Source organism: Nanorana parkeri, unplaced genomic scaffold (assembly GCF_000935625.1).
Source record: "Nanorana parkeri isolate BGI_ZX_2015 unplaced genomic scaffold, ASM93562v1 scaffold1, whole genome shotgun sequence".
Taxonomy (NCBI): Eukaryota; Metazoa; Chordata; class Amphibia; order Anura; family Dicroglossidae; genus Nanorana; species Nanorana parkeri.
In genome coordinates this window covers 3,278,894-3,290,106 of record NW_017306269.1, presented here as the reverse complement: position 1 = coordinate 3,290,106, position 11,213 = coordinate 3,278,894, and the positions used below count along the sequence as shown (strand labels likewise).

The 11,213-nt window shown below is 45.1% G+C and overlaps 1 protein-coding gene across 1 annotated transcript in view; it reads right to left on the bottom strand.

Annotated features, from left to right (window-relative positions):
- TMEM206 (transmembrane protein 206) overlaps positions 1-11,213 on the bottom strand; it is a 21,809-nt gene that overhangs the window by 3,808 nt on the left and 6,788 nt on the right. The window contains exons 2-5 of the mRNA XM_018554060.1: positions 10,850-10,952; positions 9,170-9,373; positions 7,799-7,953; positions 1,552-1,694 (exon numbers count right to left, since the gene is read on the bottom strand). Of these exons, the coding sequence (XP_018409562.1) occupies positions 1,552-1,694; positions 7,799-7,953; positions 9,170-9,373; positions 10,850-10,952 (605 nt within the window). The remainder of the gene's footprint in view (positions 1-1,551; positions 1,695-7,798; positions 7,954-9,169; positions 9,374-10,849; positions 10,953-11,213) is intronic.

Sequence of the window (11,213 nt, the reverse complement as noted above, 5' to 3'; positions counted from 1 at the left end):
ATCCATGGGCCGCCAGCTGTGGACTGTGCCAAGGAAAACAGGTTCACTTTCCAGCCTGGCACAGGTACAGGCACGTGGTCCTATTTACACAGATATTACTAAATGTTATCAGCAAAATAAAAATGCTCTTTTCATCCTTCTAAGTTTCAGTTACGTCAAAGTCTTAATACCAGAGATGAAAAGCCAGCAAAGCCGGAGCACAAAGAGCTCATTGAGATGGTGATCTCCGTTTTATCAGAACACAAGGGAAGATTGTTTTCATGTTGAGATTATGGAGATACAGACACGGGCCTGGAAACCTGTATAATTCCTCCAATGTTATACCATCCGTATGGAAGTAACCACAAAAACACAATGCCGGCAGGATTAAAGGGAACCCGTAGTGACATACAGGGGCTGACCTTCTCAGAATACCAGTTGACTGAATGTGTCTGGGTCAGTGTTTTCTGACTCACTGACCTGGAACAAGCACACAGATCAGAAAGTCAGAACTCAGGATTTGCATTTTCTGGAGGAAATGAGGCAATGGCAGCTTCCATATTTGCAGGCATTGTACCATTGCAGTAAGATGCTGTAGAGAGATACTGCTAGCACCAGTCATGGCTGCAAATAGCTCAGAGGGGTCTCTCCATACACCTGCTAAGTCCTGTTTTTCCTTTGTTGTTCATTGGCAGATGTGAACATACCAGCATTGTACCACCAACCTGGACTGCCAGATCTGCTGCATTGTACCACCAACCTGGACTGCCAGATCTACTGCATTGTACCACCAACCTGGACTGCCAGATCTGCTGCATTGTACCACCAACCTGGACTGCCAGATATACTGCATTGTACCACCAACCTGGACTACCAGATCTACTGCATTGTACCACCAACCTGGACTAACAGATCTGCTGCATTGTACCACCATACTTGTACTGCCAGATCTGCTGCATTGTACCACTAACCTGGACTGCCATATCTGCTGCATTGTACCACCAACCTGGACTGCCAGATCTACTGCATTCTACCACCAACCTGGACTGCCAGATCTACAGCATTGTACCACCAACCTGGACTGCCAGATCTACTGCATTGTACCACCAACCTGGACTGCCAGATCTACTGCATTGTACCACCAACCTGGACTGCCAGATCTACTGCATTGTACCACCAACCTGGACTGCCAGATCTGCTGCATTGTACCACCTACCCGCCCTGCCAGATCTGCTGCATTGTACCACCTACCTGCCCTGCCAGATATACTGCATTGTACCACCAACCTGCCCTGCCAGATATACTGCATTGTACCACCAACCTGCCCAGCCAGATATACTGCATTGTACCACCAACCTGCCCTGCCAGATATACTGCATTGTACCACCAACCTGCCCTGCCAGATATACTGCATTGTACCACCTACCTGCCCTGCCAGATATACTGCATTGTACTAACTACCTGGATTGGCAGAACAGCCAGTGAAGAAGAATATACATTCAGCTGACTCCCGTTCTGGAATAGAAATCATGCTCAGTGTATTATTAGGTGACGGCAGAAGAAAGTTCTTACCTAGTCAGGAAATTCTGAAAAGACGAGAACAGCAGGTAGTCGATAGCGCTGAAGTCTTGTTCTGTTTCGTTAAGGTGGAACTGCAGGAAAACCAGCTCCCTCTTCCGCACTTGGCGCGGGCCCTTAACAATGAGCGCTTGCTTCTACAAAACACAATATTCATACAGAAGATCTGAATCAATGTGTATAGGAAATGTATTTTATTACAGGGATTTATATAGCGCTTTACATCAGTCCCTGCCCCCGAGTGCTTACAATCTAATCCCTACCTCACATGCATACATAGGAGAGACAATTTAGAGAGGAGCCAATGAACATACCAGCATGTCTTTGACGTGCGGAAGGAAACCAGAGTACCTGGGGGAACCCACGCATGCACAGGGAGAACATACATGCAAACTCCTTGCAGATAGTGACCTGCCTGGGGTACAAAACGGGGACCCTCAGTGCTACAAAGCAGAAGTGCTAAACACTACGCCAATGTATATAGGGTACAGTGCATATTTTCAGTCAGTATTACAGTATTAAAGTGCGACTTTCAGATATTGTGTAGCAATGCAGAGCAGTAGTACCCAGAGACTGCGCGTGCACTGAGCAAATATGGCTATGCCCCCCCCCCCTCCCATGTACATATATAACTACAAACTATACAAATAATTCTTTTTTATAAAATCAAATAACACATTTCAATAGGGTTACGTACATCAAACTGATAATTTACACATACAGTCCGGTCCAAATCCTTGGGCACTTTATATCGTTTAAAAACCTTCATCCTAGATCAGGGGTGAGCAACTCTGGACCTCCGCTGTTGTGAGGCATGACAGCCACAGACATGACTCCCAGAGGCAGAGGCATGATGGGATTTGTACTTAAAGCACAAAGTTGCTCACACCTGTCTTGAAATGATTTTATGTCTTCTGAATTAGCGCGTGGATACAAAAGAGAACCAGTTGATAACAGAGGTGTGCAGAGGGGCATCTATGAATGCACAGCACATTGAGGCTTTAGACTGACAATTTGTGCCTGAAAGTAAGCACCTTCTGCTGTGCTCCCTCTTTACATAACCCAGCGAGCTCTGGGAATCCTTTCTAACATAAACGTTAATTGTCATAAACATTAAAAAAATGAATTCACCCCAAACTATTAGATCCCCTAATAGCAGCATTTGTCACTGAGGATCAACAGTGCCATCTAGTGGATGTCTTGCCATTTGCACCATTCATTTTTAAAGCTTGAAAAATACAACTGCAACCTTATGTCTACCTTAAAGGAGATCTATGATGTGAGTGCTTTTCACTCACCTCATAGTTCTAGCCGACCTGTGACAATGAGACTGTCACAGGTCGGCTCAGTAGATCGGGAGGTGAGCGAACACATACCGGGCTGGATTCCCCTCTCCGATCTGCCAGCGCTGACTGGCGGAACGGACAGGGAGGGGGCGGGTACAGCTGGCTCTGCCTCTAGATAGGCAGAGCCAGCTGTCACTCACGCAGCTGGGCGGATCCCGTCATCTAAGTCGGTATCCGCTCCGGCTGCGGCGTCTCAGTATAGCGCGAGCTGTAGCTCGCGCTATACTGAGCTTAGGGTAACGGGAGGACGCTAGTTTGTGTCCTCCCGTTACCCTAAGGAGAACTATGGGGAAAAACACTGACCCCATAGTTCTCCTTTAAGAAGTGTCTGGATTCTGTACTTGTCACTCACTGACTCAAGCATGCAGCAAATGAAACTCAGATAAACCATATTTCTATTTTCTATGGTTCTTCAGGATGAGTGACTCAAAGTATTGATGTCAAAGCATTAATATTTCAGCAATGGCAGCTCTCATTTCCCACTTAACAGGTTTCCTTTAAACTTTTATATCCTTTACTGACCATCCCCTAATGTTTGCTTGTTCTGCTAAAGCAGACCTAAGTTCATAATATGCTTTACCTGATCAATAAAACATTAGGGAGGGACGGTGGTGGTATAAAGGTAAACAGAAACATATCTATTCGCTGTAATAAGCCCACAGTGTGCCTGTCCTGATTCCCTATTTACATTAGGCAGAATGCAGCAGGATGTATGAGACTCAGCATAAGTGGGAGAAGACTGATGTGAGATCCTGGCTCTGGAGGACTTTAAGTGACATAAAAAGATGGTGCATAATTCAGACCTCAGGCATTCAAATACATCTGAAATAATAATTTTAGGTGGACTGTGCTTTTGTCTTTTAAAGTCCACAGGCAACCAGCCCGCAAATTTCAAGTCAGATGGCACCTAACGCAATTGCAGTCCCTGCTTCCATGGTCTAGGCACTGATATCGACAAGATACCCTCCCGCCTCCTTTGAGGATGTGGGAAACTGGTAGAAGGTTCAGTGAAACGTTCCTCCCTGTCCGTTAATTAGCTGTATAGGAGCCTGTGGTTTTATTCAGGGATGCCGCCTGTCCCATATGGGGGAGTGAAGTTTGAAACCTGGATAGATCGGGCAGCACAGGCTGTGGAAGTGTAGAAGGTCTCTGATTCCATTAAGAGACAGAGAATAGTAGTGAGCTTTTGTTGTACAAGTATTTTTATTTAGGAAAAACAGAAACAGAAATACGTTCCATCCACAAGGAAACAATGCCAAAAGGCGCATGTGGGAAAAACATCACGGTACATTATTAGAACGGTTCACTGATGGGTTACAGCATGACAGTCATATAATAGCTAGTGCAATGCATCACCATAAATCTGGAAATAATATGACAACTGGGGAAAACAGAGGACCTCCCACTCATGAGCCCGTGCGAAATCAAATAAAACCAAGATAACCTATGCATAGGCTCCACCGGTGGGCTAGCCCCTGCTTAAGGCCCGGAGCAGGGCTGCCAGCTACCTGCTGCAGGACGCCAGCATAACCCCACTATTGGGTGATAAAGCAGCATACCATAGCCTTGCCACCATTCCGTGACATCCGAGATAGGTTCCATCAAACATTAGAAAAACCCTTAGGCAAGTGAAGAAGAAAAGAACAACAAAAGACAAGAGAGAAGGACATACAAAGAGAGGAAAAGAAAGAAGAGGAGGGGGGCCGCATAAGTAGTGAGCTTTTGAAACCCATTCAGAAATTATTTGGAATTAAAAGGGGGATAAATTGGGTTGTGCTGCTGAAAAACATCCGGAGGCACTTGGAGAGACCTACAGAAGAGTGGAAAGCTGCACTTCTTCAAACACATTCAGCAGAGACTGTCTGCTTTTATTGCTTGTCTAGATAAGATCCTCCACCAAATCATCCTCAGGGTTGGAATGGAGCCAGACGCTGAGAGTCAGGCCTGGTGAACTCAGGCTCTTAAAGGGACGTAACCTCTAGGCCCTAACACCAGGATAGTGCCTCTGTGTACTCACCACTGACAACCATAAATGCATGATAATTGATTTCATGTGCTTGGAGTCTGATAGAAATGGACAATGTAATGTCTTGGTGGTGACTGACCACTTTACCCCATATGCACAAGCGTTCCGGATGAATGGTCAAAAAGCTTCTATTGTAGCCGAAATCCTGGAGGAAAAGTTCTTCGTCCTTTACAAACTACCCAACAAAGATTTGCTCAGACCAATGCCGAGAATTTAAAAGTAAACTCATCAAATCATTGTTAAGTATTAAGTGTTAAGAGATTCAGAAGTCACAAACTACTCCTTACCCTCTCAAGGGGATCCACAGCCCAAACAGTTAAACCGTACTCTCCTAAAAATATGTAGGGGACACTCATAGCTCAAAAAAACAACAACACTATAGTAGACACATCTCAGCAGTTCTTCATGCCTACAATAGTATGGGGCATGATGTGACAGGGTATGCACCTTACATTTTTATATTCGAGAGGTAAGCTCGACCTGGCCTTTGGTACCTCCATTGATACATCTCACAAAGGCTATGCTCACTGACTTTAAAAGGAACCGGAAGACTGCCTATGAGAAGATTCAAACTGCCAGTAATGCCCAAGGGAAGCAAAACAAGAGAGGTTATTGATCTGAGTTTAAATTAATAATCTTCAATCAGGTGACAGGGTGCTCTTGCAAAACCTGGGTCCTCTCTGAAAGCACAAATCAGCTCACCGGTGGAGCTCACAGCCATACACTGTTTGTTACCTGTACTTTGTATCACATTCATGGGTGCCTATTGAGTCACCTCCAACTTGTTGACCCTTTCTTAGGCAAACTGGTTATTCAGTCACAACAAGAGGAAGAAGAAGACGACTGGGAGGCAGATTTGGAGGCGGAATGGCTGAGGCAAGATGATCCCATGTTTCCACTTCATCTGTTATTAACAACCACTCCGGAATGTTATGCACCAGAATTTGTGCCACAGGCTCAAGTAGAGGAAGAGCAAGAAGAGGTACTCTTTGAACCTCAGGGAGAAATGGAGACAAACAAACTGGTGGAGACACCTCCACAGCTTCCTGAATTTACAGGAAGACCCTCTGACACAGAACCATCTGAACGTATAAAACAAAGAGTCAAGTGACAGATCCAACCTTCATGAAGTTGACATACAACTCTAGAGGAAACAGCTCTGAGGAAGGCATCACCACAGTACGCAGACACTATGATGCCCAAGTACATCAAGCCACTAAAGTTCCTTTGTTCACAACACAATAAGAACAGTTACTTGGTTCTGTGTACAATCTGCAGCCAATGGTGGGAAGTTCCTTTGCCTAACAACAATGTTAGAAACAGTTATTTGTTTCCATGTAAATGATGAGTCAAGTATAGTTAATTTTGAACTAAAAATTGCGCTTCAACTTTCAGTGGGAGAAGCATGTAGTCATGGCTATTGGCCCCTTTAAGACATGGCAGCCGCACAGTCTGGGCATCATTAAGGCTGTGCCACGGACTGTGCCCGTTACTACTCCCCACTGCTGATGGATGGTCGCCTGATACGTCCCTTACTGCTTCCTGGGTCAGCTCCCTGCTTGCTGGATAGAAGTGACAAGGAATGTTAAATTGCTTGATATGGAACTGTGCGTCACCTGTCAGGTTGTGCAGTGTAGAAAATGTGTGAAAAATCACAAACTTGGCTGTACAAAGTTTGGCGGGTAAAACAGTTAACATATACATATTTAAACTGTGTATTAAGCTGTTTGCACTGAAGTTTAACATTAAAGTCCGGGTAATATTTATTTTATTTAATGTTCCCCAGGCAGTGGTTAAAAAATAAAACAAAGGAAGCTGTGGCTGTAATACTCGCATACAATCCAGACCTGTTCTTCGCAGTGCTCCTTGCCTTAAAGCAGACCTTTACACTCAAAAATCAAATCCTACCAATGCATCCCTCTATGAATGATGATTAGTAATAACATAGACACGTCAGGGGTAAAATGCTGTGATATTGAAATACTTACACTGTTGGTTATGTGTTTAGATGAAGTACTGAAATCTTGAGGAATGCTGAATCAAGTTTTACTTGCTTAGATGAACATTATATCAGAATACAGCATAATATATCATACAGGAAACATATATACCATAGACAAAAGCATGCATATAGAAAACTAGCATACACTAGACTTGCACTACAGTGCCATCTAGTGCTCAAAGGGCAAACTACATTATATTAGCATATGCTGCTGCATTTCAAGCATACACTTGCAGAGCATTCACTTTCTGCTTTGAAAGGGCAAAATGACTTCGGTTTGCCAAAGCAATGCACACTGAGATTGCCTTGTCATCAGCAGAGCATTGCTGGGAAATCTCATCTCAGTGAAAGGCATTTTCCTTCCCTGAGATGATGTGCATGGTCACTTGTCTAGTCACATGTGCCAGAAATCCAGGAAGTAATAGGAGAGCTAGTAATCTGCCCTTAGTAAAAATGGCCACTGTGAGAAGACTGGGGAGGAAAAGAGAAATAAGGAATGCAAAGAATACAAAGCCGGCAATTATCTACATGTATCTGTTTGTAGATTGTCATTACTAAACATTTCTAAAGGTGTCTTTGTTGTAATTTTAAAGCTTTGGGTAAAGGTCCGCTTTAAGCCCTCCAGGTTCAGTCACACCCTGTGTGGACCTGGCTCTCTGTTTTATTCAGGACCACAGAACATCAGGACAGGACCGAGGAGGGGCAAGCGAGCCACGTGACTGGCCAGAAGGAAAAGGAAAAAAGAAAAAGCATAAAACACCGCCAATGGGGATCTTAAAGGGAGGGGGGAGCAAGATCCCACAGTTGTGATTGAAGGCAATGCTCATTAGAGACATATAGAAAGGTCTGAGTAATCAGGTTCATTACCATGGTCTGGTTGGTGAACGGGTCAGTGTAGTTGATCCTCTGGGTCACACAGTGGTTCTCTCCAGGCTGGCCCGGGTTTTTTAGTGGCGGGATGTGATCATACAGGTGATGCTCACAGCTCAGTAGTTCAGCTTTACCTGGATACAATGCAATGCCTGTTACAAAAAAATTTGAAAGGCTTTATAATAATCAGGTCAATGAACAAAGACTTATATGAATCTCAATTTTAAAAGATTTCACTGGTCAGCATGTGTACATCATAGATACTTTATAATCGTAGAGAACTAAAACCAATTCCTTAAGCAAAAATGTGCTTTTACAATGTCCCTGTGACAATAATGACCATGTTCAAGTGCAGAAATGTACACATACACACTAATTAGGGATGCACCGATACCGATACTAGTATCGGTGCTGAGTATTTGGGCGAGGACTCGCACTCGCCCAAATGCTACGATAGCCCGATACTTCCGGTATCAGGAAGCCGGGCAGCGTGTAATGACTCGCTGCCCTGCTTCTTGAATGGTTGGGAAGATGGCCAATCAGGAAGCCGGGCGTTGTGTAATGACGCGGTGCCCGGCTTTCTGATTGGCCGGGAAGCCAGTTCCATGCTTTCTCGTCACATAGTGACGAGAAGCATGGGGACGGCTTCCCTGATAATCGATAAGCCGGGTGGCGAGTCTTTTTACGACGCCTTTTGGGAAGATGGCCAATCAGGAAGCCGGGCGTTGTGTAATGACGCGGTGCCCGGCTTTCTGATTGGCCGGGAAGCCAGTTCCATGCTTTCTCGTCACCTAGTGACGAGAAGCATGGGGACGGCTTCCCTGCTAATCGATAAGCCGGGTGGCGAGTCTTTACACGACGCCCGGCTTCCTTAATGGCACTTACGGTATCGGTATTGGCGAGTACTGGGAAAAAAGTATCGGTACTCGTACTCGAAATAAAATGGTATCGGCGTATTCTTAACACTAATACACCCACACGTGCATGTGAAAAAAGGATTCCCAGAGGCCAGTGGGTTAGCTAAAGACAAAGCACATCAGTGAGTGCTTGCCTCCAGGTCTGATAAGGGATATGTCTCCGTGATGAGGGCTAAATCTAAACTCAGAGAGGTCAAGGTCCTGTGTAGAGCGTAGACTACAACCTAGGCAACCAGCCCCGGCACAAAGGACCAATCCCTATACGTCACCAGTAAAGTTAATTTGTCAAATTTCTAACAAATGACAGGTTCACTTCTACATGATAGGCAAGAACATGTGATCAAAGTGAAGGACTATTGGGTTTATCCAACCTAATTATTTGATTGGTCAGCTGTTTTCTGCAGTATATACTGAGGAAGTACAAGCAGATAAAAAAAAAAGTCCCACCTACCAGGAGCCTCATACACATCGACCTCCTTATAGGAGACGGACATTACCGGGTGCTTCAGCTTCTCCCGGAAATCGGTTATGGTTTGGTAGACCAGGAACACAGCGACAGCCATCAGCAGTAAATAGACAAAGATAAGCAGAACCGAGAAGACATTTTTCAGACATGTCCGGCTGAAACGTACTGGAGGGCTGTTCCTGTCCGAGTCTGAATGGGAATGAGAAACAGAGAGATCAGTGATCAGCCATCTTCTCAGGTGTGTCAAAATAATGTTCACACAGGAAGGTGTTCAGAAAGCACGTCCAAAGAAAACAATCCAACGCATTTCGAGGCTAACAGTTACACCTTCATTAGGGCTTCAAGCTTTAGTTTCAATAGAGCGATGCGTGCTTCTCACTAGGGATGCACCGATACCGTTACTAGTATCAGTGCCAAGTATTTGGGCGAGTACTCATACTCGCCCAAATGCTCCATTGCCTAGCCCGATACCTGAGCTTCCGGTATCAGGAAGCCGGGCAGCGAGCCATTACACGCCGCCTAGCCTCCTGATTGGTTGGGAAGCTGGCCCACCAGGAAGCCGGACGGCGAGTCATTACCCGCCTCCTGGCTTTCCGATTGGCCAGAAAGCCAGCTTCATGCGCTCTCATCACCTGTGACGAGGGAGCATGGAGCCGGCTTCCCGGCCAATCAGGAAGCCAGGGCGCCGTGTAAATGACTCATTGCGCAGCTTCCTGATTGGCCAGCTTCTTGACCAATCAGGAAGCACGGTAACGAGTCATTACACGGTGCCCGGCTTCTGATTGGGCAGACAGCCAGCTACATGCTTCCTCGTCACCAGGTGACGAGGGAGCATGGAGACGGCTTCCCTGCTTATCTGGAAGACAGGTGGCGAGTCTTTACACGCCTGGGACTTCTGGTATCGGCAAGTACCAAAAAAAGAATATCGATACTCGGTACCGAAAAAGCGGCATTGGTGCATCCCTACTTCTCACACAAGCAGCTTTTGAAGCTCACCTTTTGGTGGAGAGGAGCAAAGCAGACAGTTACACCTGAGCTGGATCACCCTCCATTAACCCCTCACTCTATTTATAACAGAACTTGGAGGAACATGATGACTTGCTATCTTTGATTTCTATGGTGAAATCCAGTAAATAGTCACGGTCTCCCTAAACCTTTGGCGTAGCACTCTTGTTTTCCCTGAACCTTCCTGTACTCACATGAGGCCCCCCTGAGGCTTCCCCGTGTAAAGTACAGTATGTACTTTTCTTTACAAATCCAAATTTGAATCCAGTATAAGACAACAAAAAGTTAAATAATTATTTTTCTTTTAAACTTTTCTAGCATCCTTTATTTATGTCATTTGATGTTGTCCTATCCTTTAGCCCTGATGAAGGGGAATTTCTGACCCCCGAACCGTGTGGACTTTTTCTCCTGATCTCGTCACGTACAATAAAGCCTTACAGGACTTTGACCAGACGAGCGGCGCTATCATCCTGGTTTATATACTTCAGCCAGAAGAGGAAGCAATGGGAAATCTCTCCATTCTTGTGTAGTTAATGAGTGTCAGGCAGGACAGGAAGTGAGGGGACATTTTCCTTAATTGGGGCACAGGCAGCAATCAAAACACATTTTAATGTAGTGAGCAGATATAGAAATGTCCAATCTCCTGGTAATAATAATCACCTGGTACAGTAGTAGAGCTGGGGTCATCCTGGTCATCCTCATCCTCTACCATGTCCTCCAATATCTCTATATCCTCCTGAGGTTGCTCTCCCTCTTCATTCAACTGCGGAGAAGAAATTGGTAGAAACTAATTCACTTTCCCCAATAAAATAAAAGCGGATGTAAACTCAGCTATGAACTTCTCTCATTTCCCTATTTTTGGTTTGTTAAATATACCACTAAAAATGTTTTCTTATATGTTCGAAAATGGAAAAAAAAAAATGCTTGTTTATCCTGCCAGAAATCCAGGGCTGTCATGTGTTCTATGCACTCTGCAATGTCCTCAGCCCCACCCAGTTTACTTCTGTGGACTGCAGAACACCTC